Raw genomic sequence first — 22,753 nt, 5'->3', positions numbered from 1 at the left:
ACCATCTTGCCCCTTACGCATTATGCCAAACACTATAATGCCCATTACACATTATGCCACACACTGTAATGCTTATTACACATTATGCCACACACCATAATGCTTATTACACATTATGCCACACACCGTAATGCCCATTACACATTATGGCAGACACCGTAACACCCATTACACATTATGCCAGACAACGTAACACCCATTACATGTTATGCCACACACCGTAATGCCCATTACACATTATGCCACACACCGCAATGCCCATTACACATTATGCCACACACAGTTATGCCACTGACACCAGTTTATGTCCCACACACAAAATTGCCCCTTATAAATTATGCGTACCACCACCATATTTCTGAATGGTACTCCATAACACCCCGTACCACCCTACTTTCAGCACTGGTAGGGAGGTGGAGAGTCTGATGGGGGGGGGGGGGGGGGGGAGAGGTAGAAAATGCCAGAGAAATGGAGAACATGAAAAATCTTAGAGGTAGGAGTGGGAGGAAGTAATTAGTAGGCAGAAGAGGCGGCATGCATTAGCGGAGTGAAGAGGGCGGTTAAGAGTGTAAAGGCAGATAAGGTCAGAGATGTAAATGGTAGAAGAGGGGGTGAGGGCTTTGTAAGCTTGTGTGAGAAGCTTCAATTGGATTATGAAAGGGAAGGGAAGCCAGTGAAGGGCTTATGGGAGAGGGGAGTGTGATGTTAGTGTATTAGAATGCTTAATATTTGTAGACACTCCCTTACTAACATATGTAAGCCTGAATCTTAAGTGATGGTCCCTGGGACCAGGGGGATGCTGGGAAGTGGGTGGTCCAGTGTGCAGTGTGCCTGGAGTTGGTGATGGAATAAACAGCACAGCAGTGAACTCACATGTCTCTGTGTCCTGATGACTGGATTTACAAACATATGAACAAAACATGGTGTCAGAAGAAGTGTAACTTGGACTGCTAGTGCTCTCAGAGTGTGAAAGAATTCTGCAGAAGTCTGTAAGGTTGTGATACTCAGTGTCTGCAAAGCCTGTCGTGTGCTCCTCTCTTCAAACAGTGAGTAACCATGGATAAACTAGCTCCTCCAACCGGCATGCTGATGTCTGGTAACTTGTCTGAAAACTGGAAAAGATTTAAGCAAAGGTTTAATATATATCTTGCTGCATGTGGAGCTGATACAGAGGCTGACAAAACGAAGGCATCCATTTTCCTCCATGTGATAGGAGAGGATGTGCTGGACATTTATAATAGATTTCAGTTTGCTGAGGGGCAGAATATGGTGCTATCTTCTATAATGCAAAAGTTTGAAGATCACTTTGTGCCAAGGAAAATGTGACATATGAAAGATATAAGTTTTTCACATGTGATCAGAAGTCTGGAGATGGATTTGAACAGTATGTTAGAGAGCTGCAATCACTCAGTAAAACCCTGTGAGTTTGGTGATTTAAAGGATTCACTGATTAGAGATCGTATTGTCTGTGGAATACCTGATAATGGACTCAGAGAGAGATTGCTGAGAGAGCAAGACCTAACACTAGAAAAGGCAGTGACTATGTGTGGATCTGCAGAAATAACTAGATTTCAAGCCAAAACGTTACACAAGGACGCTGATGCTGCTGTCCATGTAGTGCAGAAAACAGAGCAAAGCAAACCTCCATTCTCAAGAATGAAGCCGTCTAAGCCGCAGTCTAATAAGGAAATGTGTAGTAGATGTGGAAATGCTCACAATCCTAAAATGTGCCCTGCTTATGGTAAAACCTGCATGAAATGTGGTAGACTTAATCACTTTGCCAAATGCTGTAAAATTAAAAGTAAAACAACCAGCCTGTGGGCTTGCCCTATTGTAAAATATTTCTGGCACTTAATACGCAGATATACAGAATTAAAATTGACAAATTTTGTCCCATTTACCCCGGAGTGGGCAATTTTTGGAATGGTTAATCCTATGCTATGAATCACCCTGGGTAGTAAGAAATTGCTACTGGCTATTAGCGCAGCGGGTAAAAAAAACTATATTACAAAGCTGGCTTGATAACTCGCCCCCTCAATTACCTTTGTTTTTTAATAAATTATACTTTCTCTTCCGAATGGACTGGATGGAGACACTCCTGCATAAAGAAAAGGAAGTGGAACGCTTTTTTTCACTCTGGGAATCATATATAGACACCCTCCCACTCACAATTAGAAATCAGATTCATTATAGTCTTAAAGATACCACCTGGTATCTTACCAGGCTAATAACACAAGATCCTCCGATTGCCTTAGCGTAGGAGGAGGAGGAGGGAGGGGGGGGCTCTCACTTGTTACCTGTTGGCCTTTGTTGTATCTCGGGACTCGCAGTCTTAATTAATTAATTAATTAATGAATTGATTATTAATCTCTATATGTCTAAATACTATGTCTGGGACTTTGCTATAGACGGTTATTGATTTCTACTATATACAATAAGTATTACTTGAAACTGAAAGATCTGTACTATGGACACTGAATGCTAGACTAAAGTTACGCATTTCTATGACTATCTTCCATATACCAGAGTTTGTATCATTATGTGACATTTACTTTGCTCACACTTTGCGTCTAGATTTAACAAAGTAACATGGTAACTAATGTGATTTATTGTATTAATTCCTTGTTGCCTCAATAAAAAAATAAAAAAAGTAAAACAACCAAAGTGCATGCCATTAAACAAATAGATTAATTCTTTGTGGATTGCATTGAACTTTGCAGTGCAGATAAGAAAGAATGGATTGTCCCTTTAACTGTGAACAAGATTGTCATTCCCTTTAAGCTTGATACTGGCGCGCAGGTGAATTTAATATCATTTCAAGACTATAAGACTTTTAGAGTAAAACCTAAAATTCATCCAGCCAAAGTGAAAGTTATAGGGTACACTGGGGAGGAAATTCCTGTGAAAGGTACATGCTTAGTGACACTGAAATATAAGGGACAACAGTTTAAAACATTGCTACTGATTGTGGATAAAAATGTGCAACTGATTCTAGGATTAAATTCCTGTGAGAAACTAAGCTTGCTAAAGAAAGTTTTTATGGTGACATCACAAGTATAAGATGACTGCAAATCGATACTTACAGAATACAGAGACTTGTTTGAAGGTCTAGGTTGTTTGCCTGAGAGACTCATTGATGATGTTCTTAATATGACGTTGTTAATTGTTGCATTGAAGCGTACAGGGCTTATCTTTAAAGAAAAGAGGATGTGATGTTAGTGTATTAGAATGCTTAATATTTGTATACACTCCCTTACTAACATGTGTAAGCCTCAATCTTCAGTGATGGTCCCTGGGACCAGGGGGATGCTGGGAAGTGGGTGGTCCAGTGTGCAGTGTGCCTGGAGTTGGTGATGGAATAAACAGCACAGCAGTGAACTCACATGTCTCTGTGTCCTGATGACTGGATTCACAAACATATGAACAAAACAGGGAGGTGGACGCTAAAATAATTGGAACTCCAGTATAATAGAAAAGACAGATATTCCAATGACCGGAAAGCTATTAGTTTTATGCAGAGTATACCCATTTCAACATGATAACCTGCTACAACATCTTTTATCAATTACATTTTATTTTTATGTCTATGTTTGGTATTGTTTGCAGCCTGGTTTCAAAAAAGCTTGCATTTACACAAAGTACAGCTTGGGAAAGAGATTTATCTTCATTGGCTGCCAGATCATCTGTGCTAAAACCCTAATTGTAAGTATGCTTTTATATATTTGCATATATTTTATATCATGGTTTTTATATCTATACCAGTGATCTTAGTAGTATCCGTTCTCGTAAACAGAGGACCTTATTCAGCTTCTGTTGCAGTTTTGCTAGTTTAGCATGCGGTCCATAGTCATGTGATGCGTGTGCAGAGATCAGCTGCAGTAGCGGGCACTGATCTTCAGGCCCCCCCTGCTCATGCTCCGCTGCTCTCTGCATTGGGGGGGGGGGTCATGTATGCCTATGAGGGTGGGGGGGAACCCAGGAACACAGGGTATCAATCACTAGAGGGTGTGTGGGAGGCCTAGCATAGAGTTACATTATGCTGGAAGGGGGAGGGATGGTTAAAATAATAATAATAATAATAATAATAAAAATTGCATAGGCTACAGCTGGAGGTAGTCTCTGAAACTTTTTTTTTTTACTTCTAAGGTGCATGGGGTTACTATTATAAGGGTTTAAGTACACTGGCGGTTCTATTGCCAATGTGGGGTGTGATGTTATTTTGTAATGGGGGCCTGTGGACACTGGGAGGGGGGGGGGGTTGTTAAATAAAATATTTTAGTACCTTATTAAAAATACTTTTTAAACTTTAATAAGTAATTTAAAAAAAAAAGGGACAATTGCAGTTTAATGGTTACGTGGTTAATATTCCTCATTGAGGAATGGAAATGGGAAATATGAAAATGTTCCTAACTCATATACACAATGCCTATACCTATACAGATGTTCCCTTAAAGCTCACTTACGTTATTGTTTAAAATGCATTTCTGTTACATGGCAACTTAAATGTTTAACACCTTCAGTACTGTTCCTAGATTTATTTTTGAATAACAGTGTATATATTGGTTTTAATTACCCTTGTGCAGGTATATCTTATATGGGTTTAACATATGTTGTACACAGTGATCCTTATCCTTCTTTGTATATTGTGATATAGGTATTTGTAAGAGCTGCCATATTGTATAGTCTGGGCAGGGCAGTAACTACAGTTTGGCCAGGATGGCATTTGCCAGGGGCTCCTGTCGAGAGGGTGGAATGACATCACCCGACTCAAACACCCAGAAATATTAACCCTTGGTGGGCCACTTGACACCCCAGCCTTGCCTCTGGCTTGGAGCTCCTGTCTTTCGGCTCCATTATTGCGCCTTTATAATGTTTTGGCCCAGAGTGCAGCGCACACTATGACATGGCATTGCAATGACACAACAACCAAGGGCTCCCAGACCATTAGATATGTTACCGTGCCAGGTTAAAACAGCCTTATAGGGATCAATTATACAAAAGTGGTCGATAGACTTCTCTGTGGTCGATAGACTTCTCTAGTTTGTGACCCAATTGTTAGTGTGCCATTGTTCTGGGACCCCAAATGAAACTATGTTATTGATTTAGGGCTATAAAAGAGGAGACAGCTTCAGATATACAATGTGATATATCTAATAACCAGGGGCCCACACAACAGATTCTGGAATACCATTTGCTTTATAAGACTTACTAATCATGTTATTTTTCTCTGTGCAGACCAGAGAATGCTGTTCGGGGTTCTTCGGTCAGCAGTGCCTATCCTGTCCTTGGAAAGCTGGGAACCCTTGTTTTGGAAATGGACTATGCATGGATGGTATTAATGGCACAGGAGTTTGCCAGTGTGAAGATGGGTTTATTGGAACTGCTTGTGAAAGTTGTGCTAAAGGGAAATACGGTACTCGTTGTGATCAAGGTACTCAGTTTTATCTACACACAGAAAATAATCAAGAGTCTATGTGCTAGGACAAATATGAAGTATATTCCCACTCTTTCCCCCATAGTTGCCTCTTCAGTAGCACTTTGCAATGCTGTTTGCTGGAAGAGTGCTTGAGTCAGGGCACACTTGTGTTTCTGGCCTTTGTTATGTGAACAGGAGCTTTATTAGTGCGATTCTGAGCACCCTGATTGGTCTAGAAACATTGAGGGCTTTAAACTGTTATGATGTGTTTATATTTTTCTGTTTAATATATGTTTTTTATATTTTTCTTTTCAATATATCTGGTTTTTATTTTTTTATTTTTAATATAGCTGTTATTTATATTTTTCTTTTTAATATATCTGTTTTTATATTTTTATTTTTAATATATCTGTTTTTTATATTTTTCTTTTCAATATATCTGGTTTTTATATTTTTCTTTTTAATATATCTGATTTTATATTTTGCTTTTTAAAACAACTGTTTTTTATATTTTGCTTTTACTATATCTGTTTTTTATATTTTTCTTTTCAATATATCTGGTTTTTATATTTTTCTTTTTAATATATCTGTTATTTTCTTTTTCTTTTTAATATATCTGTTTTTTATATTTTTATTTTTAATATATCTGTTTTTATATTTTGCTTTTTAATACAACTGTTTTTTTATATTTTGCTTTTTAATATAGCTGTTTTTAACAGTTTGTGCCGGAAACAGTTTTCCACACTGTATACACAGTAAATATGTACACAGGTTGTACTCACTTCCCTAAGAACAATGGCCCTCATTCCGAGTTGATCGGTCGCAAGGCGAATTTAGCAGAGTTACACACGCTAAGCCGCCGCCTACTGGGAGTGAATCTTAGCTTCTTAAAATTGCGACCGATGTATTCGCAATATTGCGATTACTAACTACTTAGCAGTTTCAGAGTAGCTCCAGACTTACTCTGCCTGTGCGATCAGTTCAGTGCTTGTCGTTCCTGGTTGACGTCACAAACACACCTAGCGTTCGCCCAGGCACTCCCACCGTTTCCCCGGCCACTCCTGCGTTTTTTCCGGAAACGGTAGCGTTTTCAGCCACACGCCCCTGAAACGCCGTGTTTCCGCCCAGTAACACCCATTTCCTGTCAATCACATTACGATCGCCGGAGCGAAGAAAAAGCCGTGAGTAAAAATACTATCTTCATAGTAAAGTTACTTGGCGCAGTCGCAGTGCGAACATTGCGCATGCGTACTAAGCGGATTTTCACTGCGATGCGATGAAAAATACCGAGCGAACAACTCGGAATGAGGGCCAATATGCATTTACCTATACATGTGCATTGGGTTTTTTCTTTTGTTATATTGTTTTGTATACCTTGCAGCACTATAGAAGGCAGGGTTAGTTCATCACTATTGGGGACATAGAGCCTAATTCAAGGTTGATTGCAATACAAGATTTTCCTCTAATAGGCAAAACGATGGGGGTAATTCAGATCTGATCGCAGCAGCAAATTTGTTAGCAGTTGGGCAAAACCATGGGGGTCATTTCAAGCCGATCACTTGCTGCAGGTTATCGCAGCGCAGCGATCGGGTCAGAACTGCGCATGCTGGACGGCTGAAGGCCGTTGGTCTCTAGCGATCGCCTCTGCCTGATTGACAGACAGAGGCGGTCGCTGGGCAGGAGTGGGCGGCACAACGGCGTTTGGCCGCCATTATGGGGGCGCGGTCCAGCCAACGCAGGTGTGGCCGGACCGCGCTGGGGGGCGGGCTGCAGTGGCTGCGTGACATCACACGAAGCCGCTGCGACCAAGGGCAGCGACAACCATCTCCCGGCCAGCCGCAGGAGCTGCGCTGGCTGGGAGTTACTCCACAAGTGCAAAAGCATCGCCGCTGTGCGATGCTTTTGTTTTTGAGCGGGGAGGGGGGGTCCGTACTGATATGCGGGGTGGACTAGCCCTGTGCTGGGCGTCCCCCCGCATATCAGGGAACATGATCGTTGCTGTTCTAAATTTAGCACAGCTACGATTACCTCGGAATAACCCCCCATGTGCACTGCAGGTGTGCCAGATATAACATTTGCAGGGAGATTCAGATGGGTGGGTTATTTTGTTTCTGTGCAGAGTAAATACTGGATGCTTTATATTTACACTGCAATTTAGATTTCAGTTTGAACACACCGCACCCAAATCTAACTCTCTCTGCACATGTTATATCTACCCCCCCTGCAGTGCCCAACTGCTAACAAATTTGCTGCTGCGATCAGGTCTGAATTAGGCCCCATGTGCACTGCAGGTGGGGCAGATATAACATGTACAGAGAGAATTAGATTTGGGTGGGTTATATTGTTTCTGTGCAGGGTAAATACTACCTGGTTTATTTTTACACTGCAATTTAGATTTCAGTTTGAACACACCCTACCCAAATCTAACTCTCTCTGCACATGTTCTGCTCTGTACTGCACATGGTTTTGCCAATTAGAGGAAAAAGTTGTTTTGCAATCAACTTTGAATTAGGCCCATAGTGCAATGTTAGAGTCAGCGCTATTTATTATTATTATTATTATTATTATTATTATTGTTGTTGTTATTATTATTGTTATCCTTTATTTATATGGCGAAAACAAGGTATCCGCAGTGTCCATTACATAGTACATAATGAAATGAACAAACAAAAAAACAGCACTTACAGTTCAAAATAATATACGGCAGGTATAGAAAACCAGTGTTTAGGTGCCATCAAAGGGAGTATGGAGTATAAGATAGTGTAAGTAAGAAAAGGAAAGTCCCTGCTCTTGCCAGCTTTCAATCTAAAAGGTGAAGGGCTAACAGACCATGGTGACACAGAAGGGGTAGACAGTGAGCATAGACAAGAGGGTTAAGAGGAGAGTTGGCTGGGTATGGTGAAGAAGTGGGTCTTGAGAGCCCATTTGAAGTTTTGTAGAGAGGTGGAGAGTCGGATGGGGAGTTAGAGAATTCCAGAGATAGGTGGCAGCACGTGCAAAATCTTGTATGTAGGAGTGGGAGGAGGTAATCAGTTGGCAGGAGAGATGGCATGCATTAACAGAGCGAAGAGGACAGGTGGGAATGCAAAGAGAGATAAGGTCTGAGATGTAAGAGGGAGAAGAGTGGGTGAGGGCTTTGTAGGTGAGTGTGAAAAGCTTGAATTGGATTCTGAATGGGAAGGGTAGCCAGTGAAGGTCCTGCAAGAGAGGGGATGTGGAAGTAGTACGTTTGGTGAGGAAGATGAGATGGGCAGCAGCAGCAGGTAGGCCAGATAGAAGGAGATTGCAGTAGTCCAGACTGGAGATGACCAGTGAGTGGATGAGGGTCTTAGTAGCGTCCTGGGTGAGAAAGGGTCTGATCCTGGAGATGTTTTTGAGATGTGAATGTGTGGTTTGAAGGAGAGGGAGGAGTCAAGGATTACTCCAAGACATCGCACTTGGGGGCTAGAGGAGATAGTAGTGCCATCAATGGATAATGAGATTGTGGGAGGTGAGGTTATGCGGGAGCGAGGGAATATTATTAGCTCGGTCTTAGCCATGTTAAGTTTAAGAAAGCAAGAAAATAGAGAGTGCGCTGTCAACGGCAGCCTGTATGGGGAAGGTCAATTCCCTTATGTAGATATATAGATAAAAAGAAAAGTCAAAATCTGACTAGGGCTCAATTCCACATATTGCTCACAAGTTCAATTGATGAATAGATTGTTACCAGACTTTTTCCGGAATAGTCCCCTAGGTATCTCATTTAAAACGGAGATCCAAATTGCAAACAGGGATGGGTCCGGGTCCATGGATACTTGTGTTGGAATTTATCCGGTGGATGCAAGAGAGTCCATGAATGTCGCCAGAGGTGTGGATGGAAGGGTACGGCGCTTGTGGTCCTGTAAGGTGTAGCTACACAAGTCAGATTTTGTGGACATTGCACCGTAGAAGGGACAACCAGTGGCATTTTATATCCATAATAATATACGTTTTTTTAGCAATTGCTTTATTCTATCTAATGAGGAGTATAAAAACCTCTTTTGTATGAATGTGTAATAAATTGTTTGTTTACATTTAAAGTATTGGTGAAATTGTTCTTTATTATTTGAAGCAAAAGCCGGCACCAGTATTTACCCCTTTCTTTTTATCTATAAGTTTAAGAAAGCACTGGGACATCCAGGAAGTGATAGCAGAGACAGTTGGAGGTACGAGTGAGGAGAGCAGGGGAGAGGTCAGGGGAGGACAGGTAGATTCGAGTATCGTCAGCGTAAAGACGATATTGTATGTCAAAAGAGCTAATGAGCTCACCTAATGAGGATGTGCAGAGAGAGAAAATGAGAGGCCCAAGAACAGAACCTTGGGGGACACCTACTGGTAGAGAAAGTGTGGGGGGGGGGGGGGGGTGGAGTCATGAGAGGAGACAGAGAAGGAACGGTCAGAAAGGTAGGAGGACAGCCAGGAGAGAGCAGTATCATGCAAACCAACATTGTCCATTTGCTAGTTTATCACAAAAGATGCTGCCAGTTAGGTTGCTACTGTCAAGGCATGCAGTCCCATGAGGAGAGTTGCGGTTCTATACAGTGGCCCTGCCTCTCATATGGAACAGCTAAGTTCAGTTTAAGTAATATATATTATTGTGTTCTTACAGTAATATGTTTTGTGTTTAGAATGTCTTTGTGTCAATGGAAAATGCAGTGAAGGGATAACTGGCGACGGATCGTGTCAGTGTGATGTTGGCTGGAGAGGTGTTAAATGTGACATTGGTAAGTTCATTAGGCAGTGTCCCCCTTTGGTAACTTGAAGACCTGAAGACCGTGTATCGATTGCAGCCACAGAGAAAATAAAGCCTTGTATGGAAATTATGTTTATATAGGTCTTAATTCATGCTTGTACACTATGGCCGATATTCACAGAATGAGCGGTTATCGGCATCACAATGCGCCTGCGTGAGGAGGATGCAGCTGCAGTCCCACTCACACTGACATCCTTGTCGCAGAGTGATTGACAGGAAGTGACCATTTGGAGGTGTTAACGGGGAGTTTAAAGGGAGTGGTAGTGGTTAGGAAAACGCAGGCGTGTCATGGCTGTTTTCTGGGCGCATATCTTCTGGTGGCTGCGTGATTGTATATGCAAATACTGAGTCACTTCTGCTGTGGCCAGTCTGCAAAGCCATTGACCAACCCTAAGCTCTGTTCTCTGTAATTGCATATATAGGGGGTTATTCATGTCGCATCGCTAAATGATGCATCTGCAATAACCCCAGCAGCAGTGCGCACGCGCAGTTACCGTCCTGCGCAGCCACTGAGTGCTATGTGGCTGCGAACGCCTCTGCCTGACGTCACACACAGCTGCTCTGATCTAAAAAATGGCGATGTACCTCCTACATACGCAACCTAGCTGCGACTGCAGCGGGTCATCCACAGTTGCTGCGCCAGCAATTAAATTGCGGCCGCAGCCACTGGGCAGGCCATTCTGTATGCTGTGCGGCCTTGCCCTGTGATGGCCGGCCCCCAGCATGCGAAAAAACAGATTGCAGTTTTTGCTTTTTAGCAGAATCAGCAATCTGTACTGGATAATTCAGAACTGATCGTTGCTGTGCGTTTTCGCACAACGGGCGATCAGATCCGAACTGCGCATGCATATGCACCGCACTGCACCGGTGTGTCGCACAGCTACATCGGGCTTCACCGGATAGCGACGGGATGGTGCGAAGGAACCATTCGCACGGGTGTTCGCAAGGAGATGACAGGAAGAGGCCGTTTGTGGGTGGCAACTGACCGTTTTCAGGGAGTGTCTGGAAAAACGCAGGCGGGCTCAAGCGTTTTCAGAGAGGGTGTCTGACGTCAGCTCCGGCCCCAATCAGCAGGATTCTATCGCACTGGAAGAGTAAGTCCTGGGCTGCGCAGAGACTGAAAAAACTGATTTTTGTGCAGCTCTGTAACACAAGCAAACGCACACTTGCACAGCGCTTTTACCCTCCCCCTGTAGGCGGCGACTATCTGATCGTAGGGCAGCAAAAAACGCAGCCCAGTGATCAGATCAGAATTAGGCGCATAGTCCTCTAATGTGAATGCAAATGCGATTGAGCTTTTGGTGAGTTCGGTGGGCGTCTCTATCAGCTCTGGGCAGCAGCTTCACTTGCTAACATTGGGGGTAATTCAGACCCAATTGCTGCTGTGCGCTTTCATCGGGTCTGAACTGCGCATGCGTATGCACCACAGTGCGCAATCGCAAGGCCCCCCCAGCGACGGGCAACGCCGGACAGTGACCTGAAGAATGAAGAAAGCAATCGCACTGGCGATTGCAAGAAGATTGACAGGAAGAGACCAATTGTGGGAGTCACCTGACCGTTTCCAGGGAGTGTCCGGAAAAACGCAGTCGTTTCCAGCCGTTTGAAGGGAGGGCTCCTGAAGTCAGCTCCTGGCCGAATCGTCACACTGGAAGAGTAAGTTCTGAGCTGTGCAGAGACTGCACAAACTTTTGTTTGTGCAACTTTCTGCACATGCGATCGCACCCCTACACAGCGACTACCCCCTCCCCCTGTAGGCGGAGACTACCTGATCGCAGGGATGCAAAAAACGCACCCTAGCGATCAGGTCTGAATTAGGCCCATTAGCAGTTCTGTAGCCTAGAAATCTGCAATTACAAACATGAATTAGGCCCAGTGTGTGTCCATTAAATGTATTTAGCATCATCTCATCACTGTAATTACTATTAGTTTTCAGGAATGTCTGTGATGCCTGTGCTGTGCAGCTCACACCTATTTATTTTGGGATTGAAAATATAAATACAGTATGGTATGTGATTTACAGCACTCACAAACAAATTAAAGTGCAGTCTTCAAAGAAGTAGAGAAACACCGTCCTCTAAGTATATCATTCCAAACCAAAATCTGTTTGATGAATGGTGCTCTCTGTTCTGATGTTCCTCAAAATTTAAGATATACTTAAAAATATTCCACAGGTGCTAAATGTAAAGAAATGCCAGCCAAGATTTGTCAGTAAACCAGTTTGTCACTTACCTTTTACCTGTGATGTGTGTGTTTTTTTTAATATAACATGAAAATGTTTATGATTTTTTTTCAATTTTACTTTCCAGTGATTAAAGAAGATAAGTGCAACAAGAACTGCCACACTAGTGCAAAGTAAGTATTCCTGCCTTCCTGGTAAGCGCTCAAATTGTGAATGGGGTCTATAGAACATAGGAGGTCATTCCGAGTTGTTCGCTCGGTAAAAATCTTCGCATCGCAGCGATTTTCCGCTTAATGCGCATGCGCAATTTCCGCACTGCGACTGCGCCAAGTAAATTTGCTATGCAGTTAGGATTTTTACTCACGGCTTTTTCATCGTTCTGGCGATCGTAATGTGATTGACAGGAAATGGGTGTTTCTGGGCGGAAACAGGCCGTTTTATGGGCGTGTGGGAAAAAACGCTACAGTTTCCGGAAAAAACGCAGGAGTGGCCGGAGAAACGGGGGAGTGTCTGGGCGAACGCTGGGTGTGTTTGTGACGTCAAACCAGGAACGACAAGCACTGAAATGATTGCAGATGCCGAGTAAGGTTGAAGTTACTCAGAAACTGCTACGAGGTGTGTAATCGCAATATTGCGATTACTTCGTTCGCAATTTTAAGATGCTAAGATTCACTCCCAGTAGGCGGCGGCTTAGCATGAGCAAATCTGCTAAAATCCGCTTGCGAGCGAACAACTCGGAATGACCTCCATAGGCCCTGATTCAGAGACGTTTGCAAAGCTGATGTTCCATGGAATTGAGCGATTGTCCGCAGACTGTGCATGTGCTGCGTTCACATTGTGCATGCATCAAGGTCCGCTGCAATCCCACACACAATGAGGATTCCTTCACAAAGTGATTAACAGGAAGTGACCGTTTGGGTGTGTTAACATGGTATTAGCAGGGATTGGTTGTTAAAATGCAGACGCATCATGTCCATTTGCGGGGCATGTATCTGACATCAGCTGCGAGCCTTAACGTACAAAAACATGGCGCCTGCGTGACTACTGCCAGGTTCAGTCTGCATAGCCATAGCTCTACCCTTTTAGGCACCACTGGTGAAGGTTAGGGTTAGGCTGAGGGGGAGGGGGGGGGGGGGTTGAAATGTTAGGGATAATGGCAATGGGGAAAGGTAAGTAACCTTACCTTGCCCTTGTCGGGATTCTCCACATCGGGATGCTGTGGGTGGTATTTTGACCACGGGCATCCCAACCTCCGGCATATGGAACCCTACCTGGTAGGTCAGAGATGAGGGAAATGAGAGACAAATGAGAGGGCCGGATTATGGCTGGTGGTGGTCCAGAGTAATGGAGGTTGGGGGTCCCCCACTTCTTACAACCCCCCTCCCAGCAAGACAACACAGACACATCCACCCGCAAGAAGGAAAAAAAAAACCTCAACACCCCTAAGCATTAGACACACACAGACACACACACACACACACCCCGGCCATTCAGCATCACTCACGGAGCTGTAGCAGGGACTTTACTGGAGCAGGGACAGCGCTCCGGAGCACAAAGTCACTGTCTTGCGGGATTGACTGTGTATAGAGGAGCTCCTCAGCGGCCACTGTTACTGAACAGCTGAGCTGCCGGTGGGAAACTCCTCCAATTGAAAACAGACTGTGTGAGGGCCCATAATGTGTCATTATGTCTTTATTCGTATTCAGTATGATTTACCGGCAGAAAGTTGGCAAGCGCAAAGAGTCCCCTTGCGGGCTCATTGGAACGCTGCGCTCGCCACAGGATCTACTCCCACTCCATGGGTGTGGTGGGCGGGCAAGAGGCTTTGAGATGGCCGGCTGGGGAGGGCGCTAGAGCAACAAAGCCCCTTGCAAAACTTCCCAAAATATATTGTTACTAATGTTATATAGAAATATCTTGCAACAACAGGCATTAAAGCATAGACACGCCCATTTGTGGAACTAGACATGTCCTTTGGGCAGAGTATGACACGCCCCCTCAGCGCCACATCCTATTGTAATTTCCCTGATTCTAGTTTTCAAAAGTGGGAGGAGATAGGACAGGAGTATGTTTGTGTCACTTTGAACTAGAACTGTAAAATGCTGTTGGGATATGTGCTCAGCTTGTCTGGTTTCTTAACACATGATCTCTTAGCACATTCATATTTTCTCCTGTCTCACTAGTTGTCTTGAAAAAGCAGATGGCACTGTGTACTGTCAATGTGCAGCTGGATTTGAAGGAAATGGCACCATGTGTACAGGTAATTTTTTTCAACTTGATACAAGTAGGTGGAAAATTCTGCATGTCGAGAATATTTTTACTAGTCTTGGATAAATCGTTGTCCAGATGTGTCCTCATACATCTTGTCTCAATACGCCAGCAGCAGATGATGTCTGGTGTGAGTGGGCTGACAGGTCTCTGCAACTCCATTAGCGTCTGGGGGGGTTTTCTCATAAAATGCATCTTATTCGTATCGCTGTGTGAATAAGATGCACAAGCAGCCTCTGCTGATTAAAATTATATGTGTCATGCGACTGTGCCTGTATCTGCATTTTTCAGGAAAACACTGCAGCGTAGCATTTCATATGCAGATACAGCTAGAGATGTGCGGTTCAGTTCTTCAGTAATCCAACACACCCTCCCCCCCTCCCCCACATATTTTTTGGATTCGAGACCCGATTCGGATTACCTGAGGTCCAGAATTCAGGTGGATTGCAAAAATTACAAGATTATAGCTTTTTTTTAAAATCCATTTTCAAGTAATCCATAACTCAAGGTTCTAATTTTAAATCTGAATTCTGAACTTGAGGCTGGTTTTGCAAAACCAAAACATGATGATGAAACTGGAACCAAAACCAAAATGAGACATCTCTATACATAACCCCTACCTCTAAACACACAAATCATTCATCAGTCCTCAGCAAATCAGATCACATAAGTACATCTATGTACCTGCTGTGGACCATGACTCACAGTGACCAGTCAATCATTTTGAAAGCCAGTAACCATTGGATGTTTAACCACTTAACTGAGAATTTTTTTGCCAAAACTGCAAAAAAATTAATTTTGTTTTATTTGCTATATTAAATATTTTATTTCAAAAATATATACCTAGGGAGTGTTTTGCACTCCATCCCCCCAAGCCCGTGCCCGTAGGCCCTCATTGTAATCCCACCCCCATAAGAAATACTCCCTCTTTTGGCATAAGATCCCTTAAATTATCAACCCCCACATCCGCTGGTGGTAACAGATCCCCTGGCAGAGCCCCCACTCCCACCCCCAGTGTCAATGGGCCCCAGTTAAGTACCCCACCCCCTCCCCATGTGTCACTATATGTTTTTTGTATATTATTATTAACATATCCTCACCTCCAGCCAACCAAAAAAAAACTTTTTATGGAGCAGCAAAACCCTCCCGTAGTGCCAGCTGACACCCCCCATTTACCCTCCTCCCCCATGTCATAGCCCCTCCTCCTCACCTTGTTGCAGACAGCGGAGCATGGGGCAGGGGTTGCTGATCGTCAGTCCACCTGCTGCAGCTAATCTATGCACACACACAGATCAGCATATTTGTGCGTGGTGGGGAACTATGTTCCCCTCCTTGCACTTTTAGTTCCAGTGCATGCACCCCGAAATGCCGCTCGAAAGGTATTATGGGGCGCGATTTTGGGAGGCGGCAGAATGGATTTCCTCTGTACGGAGGAAGCAGCGGGGAGTGCCGGAGGTATGGAATGCAACCTAGTCAGGTAAAGCACTCCTGGCTGCGGTTTTGCCCATACATTAGTTCCAGGCAAAGGGGTAAACTCAAAAACAAAAATTATGTGAATATCAAAAAAAAATATTTTTATTTTTGTTCTCAGTGGATACATTTCTGTAGCCTTCCATTTTGTGATTTTCTTTTCTTAATAACCCAAACTAGTTAATAGAAAAGAACCAGATAGCCTACTATTTTATGAGAATAAGTTGTTATGAAACATTTCAGCTATTGATGCATGTGCTACAAGCAATGGCGGGTGCTCAACAAATGCAGAATGTCGAAAAACTACTCCTGGAAACAGAGTGTGTATCTGTAACCCAGGCTACACTGGAGACGGGATAATATGCATTGGTATGTATGCATCTTTATGTATTAGTTGTTAAAGTTCATTTAAATTGTCTACTTCTGAATTTTCCCACCTACTCCAACTTCCCCACTGCACATCATGTGTCACGTAGAGTGGAAATGAAGAGTGATTACGGTGGCTAGGTTCAGTGGTAGAACTTGTGAGTGGTCGGTCCAGGTGCAAAAATATAATTTGGGGCCCCTTCCTCCACCCCAAATAAAGTTCACAATATGCCACACAGCACTGGGTGACAGGGAGAGGCAGAGGGTGAGAATGTAAGGCAAGGAGTGGCAGTGTGTGACAGGAGAAGGCAGATGGATACAAAGGGTGATGGGGAGGCAGTAGGTGACAGGGAGTGGGTGACAAGGAGAGACAGTGGGTGACAGGGTTACAAGCACAATGTCCTGTGTGGTGTAGATAATAAGGGACATGTACTTTGGTGGGGGCAGGAACACAGTGGCCTCTGCTCTGTCTGTGACAGGGGCCCCCGTCCTTTGTGCTTTCCTCAGTTTGGCACTCTTTCAGGCAGACTTTGACAGTGCCAGTTACACAAGTTGTCAGCTGCCTGTAATTCACAGCAGTAAATTAGAAATAATGTACAGCTGTCTGTTAATCAGAGGCAATATGTGGCTGTGATCATCTTTGCTCATAGAATAGGTGGCAGGACTCTTATATCAGCCTGGACCACACTAGGTCAGCCCTGCCTCCCTAAGGTAAGGGGCAGGTCCCTCAGAGAGTGGGGCTCACTCTTCTTTCTGCTCATCCGACATTTCTCAAAATGGTCTGCGGGTAGGGGGGCCAGGGAATAGCTAATTGCTGGTCTGGGAAGCAGTGGGCCCCTTAGTCCTCAGGGGCCCCGGTGCAATGCATCTGTTGCCCCAATGCTAGTTCCACCCCTGGCTAGGTTACCCTGCTATAGAATATGTGTATCTTTCTATGGTGTTGCCATTCATTATCTATTAAATATTACATAAATAGATGTTGATCAAGTCAACATATCCGTGTAGACATGATAACTGTTGACAAATCATACCACACCCGTATCCACTACCTACATGGGTTAACTAGTCTTGTTTCCCTAGCACTGATTAACTATGGTGAAAAGTAGTTTGTTCCATCAACAATCTTACCATGGTTGCCAGAACCACCAACTGATACTATTATGTAAAAACAATAAAAAGCAAAACTGATAAAACAGAGATGCCGAAGAATAAGTAAGCAACTCTTAGGACTCTGGAACTTTTAATGTCAGATATAGGGCACACTTGAAGCTTGCTTTGTACTTTTCCATTGTTTGATAGGTGTTGACATGTCACATTTCTATGGCATTTAGCATTTTTCTAGCACACAAATATATCCACCACTCACTGCCTATTTCTACTGACTAACTGTAATACATTATTGTTTGCCTAAAAACAAAACACTTTGTACAGCAACACAAATGAATTTGCTGCGTTGTATATTTGCCTGAGCTGCACGGTGAATAATATAAGTGTAATTATGAATATATTTGAGTACTGAAAGATATTTATTGTTACATACAGTATAGCTGAAGGTGACAATGCTATGGCATAGTTGAGCTATCTACTGTATGGGATGTAGCTATGTGTACACACACACACACACACACACACACACACACACACACACACACCACCCTTCTGCAGCCAGGATGCTGACCGCTGGCAAAGTGATACACACCCTACTGTATATGTCTTTAAAATTAATCACTGTAGAAATATTATAGATTGCACTCCTTTGTTACAGATTTGAACAAGGAGATATAGGGCTAGATGCATCATCGCTTGGAAAGTGATAAATTGTAGAGTGAGAAAGTACCAGTCAATCAGCTCCTAATTGACATTTTTCAAACACATGGCAGTTAAGAGCTGATTGGATGGTACTTTTTCACTCTCCATTTTATCACTTTCCAAGCGATGATGCATCTAGCCCATAATCTTTGTGGTTTCTTGTGTCTTTGTAGAGATTGATCCGTGCCTGGTGAATAATGGTGGCTGTGATCAATTTGCTGAGTGCACCAAAACTGGCCCAAATCAGGTAAACAAGACATCATCTGACATCAGAGGTCTATCACAATGAGCAGGAGAAAACTTCACTGGTACCATGATAATAGGAATGGGTAAACCCTTTGAAGAAGATGAAATACACGCACACACATCCAGAAATTAATATCATAAATTTAGTTTTTGCTATTTAACATACTGTAACAATGACAACAGGTTATGGGTCAATGGGTCGACAGTCAAAAGGTTGACAATATCTAGGTCATCACCAAATGGTCGACATGCACAAAGTGAAACGGTCGACAGGGTCAAGCAGTCAACACATGAAAGGGTCCACATGAGGGTTTTTTTTTTGTGTGTCAAATTTTACCTTTCAGCACGTGGAAACCCAATTAGTGTACCACAGGCATGTCCAAACTGCTGTCAGAGAATGCTAAAGCTGTGTCAGGGCATGCTGGGATGTGTAGTTTCTCAACAGCTGGATGGCCACAGTTTGGACATGCCTGGTGTACCACATACCCTCACACACTTCGGGCAAGGTAACTATTACCAATATTAGTCCATGTGGAATGGATGGTAAAGTATGAAAAGGTTGAAAAACAAAAACCTCATGTTTACCCTTTCATGTGTCAACCATTTGAACCTGTCAGCCTTTTGACCATGTCCACCATTTGGTGTCGACCTATTGACTGTCGACCTACCAACCGGATACCATGACAACACATCACATTTTTCTGTAGCCAAACAAGAGAGTGCGTTATCACCTTGCACTTATCACTGCTTTATCACTTCTTTATCCCTTCTCCAGGCTTAATACACCTGCCCCAATGTCACTGATAGACGTATCACTGTTATTCTTGAGGCCACACTAATATTACAGTACTAACAACCATTTCTGAAATAAAATATTTTACTAAACGGTCCATCACAGTAAACGTCATTCACTGATATGCCAATCCCTAATCTCCTGAAAAGGATAGCCCCGGGCCCTCACCAACTACAGTATGTGTGCAAGCCTATTTCTGAACTGTCCCTACAGCTGCTGCTCTATCACTTAATTAGCTCATGTTTATGGGACCCCAGGTGGACCCCTGATATATCAGGTACCCTGAGCTCTACGCCTGCAATAATGTTTCCCTGTTCTGTATTCATGAGAAATTATACATATGTAAGATTTATTGAAGTACGCCCATTTAAGCCTGTAAAATGAGACTATGAAAAGTACTATATATATATATATATATTCCTCCAACTCCGGCACTCCACTGACATAATTCACATACTGCACCCGGTGCCTTCCACATGTAAGCTTGCACGGCTCCACGTAATATATCCCTCCAAAGGCGGCACTCAAAGGTTAAAAAAAAATGACACAAGTCGCCTTAAAACAGCCGACTTGTGTCATTTTTTTTTAACCTTTGAGTGCCGCCTTTGGAGGGATATATATATATATATATATATATATTTATTTATTTTTTATTTTATTTATTTTTTGTTTTGTTTTATTCTCTCTATTTACAGTCTGTCTGTAATTGTTTGCAAACATACAGTGGAGATGGTAAAAAGTGCAGTCCTATTAATCCATGCTTGACGGTGAGTAGAATACATGTTTCACCTATTTAATAACTTCTGTGAACGGAATAATACGGCCTTGCATTTGTAATGTATTGACATATACCCCTTTTCCACTAGCTTTTAAAACACGGGTAAATGTGCGGGGGCGCGCATTTACCTGTGTTTTTCTCTAGTGGAAAAGGGTCCCCCTGCAAATTCCTGGATCAAGTGATCCGGGAATCCTACCCAGGTAGCTTGCCGGTTTGAACACTTGTTCAACCCGGTAAGCTGTGTAGTGTAAACGGAAGCCGTGTCGAGGCAACACAGCTCCCGTTCACAGTGTATGGGAGGGCGGCGCTGGGAGATCATGTAATCTCCCAACGCTGCCCCTGCCGCGTCACTAGCAGCGTCACCAACCCGGTAATATGCCGGGTTAGTGAGCGCTGTGTGAAAGGGGGCTGTAGCACGGGTCGCAGCCGTGTCAGGCGATATGGCTGCGACCCGTGCTACAGTGGAAAAGGGGTATTATTGTAGTTCTTTTTGGACATGCACTGATCATGGTGTAATGTTCTTCCACTAGGAGACCGGAAAACATCCATTGGCGAAACTACCAAGTTTTAGTCCCAGGTGCACAAAAATCCTTTTTAGTGTATATTTATTTATATATTGATTTATATGCCCTAGATGACCATCTTGTGCATAAAATAATCAGCCTGGAATTCTGCCACTTAATGTTATAATTATGAAAACATTACAGATATAAATCTATATATCTATATATAATGAACAGACTAGATGGGCCAAGTGGTTCTAATGTGCCAACAAATTCTATGTTTCAATATAATATACATATATACATTGTTCTAAGATCCAGGGGCCTATGTTTTAATTATTGCGGCACTGCCTCAATTAATGGTCGGTATTGCGACTGTTATTTTCATTTTAAATGAAAGTATCCCCGCTATGTACTAAGGGGGTCATTCCGACCCGATCGCACACTGCACTTCTTCGCAGCCGTGCGATCGGGTCGGAACTGCACATGCGCGGCGGCCGCATTGCACAGGCACGTCGTTGCCCGCCGCAGGATACGAAGAAAGCGGTCACAGTGGCGACCGCAAGAAGATTGACAGGAGGAAGGCGTTCCGGGGCATCAACTGACCGTTTTCTGGGAGTGGTTCGGTGAATGCAGGCGTGTCCAGGCGTTTGGAGGGCGGATGTCTGACATCAATTCAGGGACCTGCATCGCTGAAATCATCGCACCAGGTAAGTATGTCTAGGGCTAGTCTTGTTTTACACAAAACTTTTTTAGCATAGCACAAGCGATCGCAGCCCTGCTATGCTAAAATACACTCCCCCATAGGCGGCGTCTAGTTGATCGCACGAGCAGCAAAAAGTTGCTACGTGCGATCAACTCGGAATGACCCCCAAAGTGTAACTTGCAGCAACAGCAGTAGCAATAACCGCTGCCCCTGTGAGTTACATCTCTGGCATATTGGAGGAGTGTTTCACATTTGTGGTATCTCTTTCCTCCATAGGGATTAAGCCGTTTACACCATCTACGGATGGGGTAACCCAAAGGTGCCAAACTCTGAAAAAGCTTAATTTATCTTTTCAGAGTTCAGTACATAGAGGTCACTTTGTAGTCCCCATTGATAATGATGACAATTGATAATAATGGGGTCTGTGATCTGTGGCGTTAATTAGCATTTTGAAGTAGCTTTGATGAAAAACTGCCTTGTTAAATAGGCCCCTCAGACGTCGAGTCCAGTGTTTTTGAATTAACAGCTGACTCTTCTGCAATGTACAATATATTATCTGTAATCCAGGTGTGAGAAGTTAATAATCTGCACTAATGCAGTCACTGGTTAAATTGGGGATAAATTATTAGCTACTGAATGCTAGATAACCAAAGTAAAGTTAATACTATACTAATAAGGCAAGTGAGCAATATTAATTAATGCAATTAAGACCTTAATGTAAAATAAAACAATGAAATGTGACTTGGTAAGTACTCACTTTCTGTGCTGGCTGGGGGGCACCTCTGCTCTCTGGGAATGAGTCAAATGTTGTAACATTACTTAGGGGCCCATTTATCATTAATCGCATATTTGCAATGTGATCTGGGTGTGATATTAGCACCCATGACCGCATTGCTGAATGCGATCACATTGGGTGAATGTATCACCCAGCACAGGAGCCTGTCCCTGCGATGTGCCAAGTGTGGTGCGGGGGCTTTGGCACATGCGCAATCATGCTGACCAAGATGCACAGCTGTCACTTCTGGTGGAGGGGTCCTGGGGAATCCTGCCGGAACTACAGCCCCAATCTGTAGTCCATAGGTTACAACGGGCTACCCCACTGAATATGGCGGTAGCTGCAGGGGCCAATATCGGGAATGTTTTGCATTTCAGTTATTGGTAAATCTGGCAGCATCGCATCCGCTTAGAAACCAATGTGGGATGAGATGCTGCCTGCGGGAATGGAGGGATCGCAGTAGGTATTGGAGATATCTGCTGCGGCCCCTCCTACATACATTCTGGCGATACTTAATATGACGATAGCTTCTCATGCGGCAAGTACTCTGAGACTCAATGGGGTCAATTTACTAAGATGGGAGTTCTGTTTAAGATGGGATGTTGCCTATAGCAACCAATCAGATTCTAGGTCTTATCTTCTAGAATGTGCTAGATAAATGAGAAGTAGAATC

General features: G+C 43.4%; 1 protein-coding gene across 2 annotated transcripts in view; it reads left to right on the top strand.

Moving 5' to 3' along the window:
• The window catches only part of STAB2 (stabilin 2), a 285,642-nt gene that overhangs the window by 154,976 nt on the left and 107,913 nt on the right, over nt 1-22,753 (top strand). For both annotated transcript variants that reach the window (XM_063927783.1, XM_063927784.1), the window contains 8 exons: nt 3,607-3,702; nt 5,236-5,431; nt 10,063-10,158; nt 12,494-12,539; nt 14,550-14,626; nt 16,348-16,473; nt 18,453-18,526; nt 20,014-20,085. In XM_063927783.1, the coding sequence (XP_063783853.1) occupies nt 3,607-3,702; nt 5,236-5,431; nt 10,063-10,158; nt 12,494-12,539; nt 14,550-14,626; nt 16,348-16,473; nt 18,453-18,526; nt 20,014-20,085 (783 nt within the window). The remainder of the gene's footprint in view (nt 1-3,606; nt 3,703-5,235; nt 5,432-10,062; nt 10,159-12,493; nt 12,540-14,549; nt 14,627-16,347; nt 16,474-18,452; nt 18,527-20,013; nt 20,086-22,753) is intronic.

This window comes from Pseudophryne corroboree, chromosome 6 (assembly GCF_028390025.1).
Source record: "Pseudophryne corroboree isolate aPseCor3 chromosome 6, aPseCor3.hap2, whole genome shotgun sequence".
NCBI classification, from domain to species: Eukaryota; Metazoa; Chordata; class Amphibia; order Anura; family Myobatrachidae; genus Pseudophryne; species Pseudophryne corroboree.
Note: the sequence above shows the minus strand (reverse complement) of the source record. Positions and strands in the feature narration are given on the sequence as shown.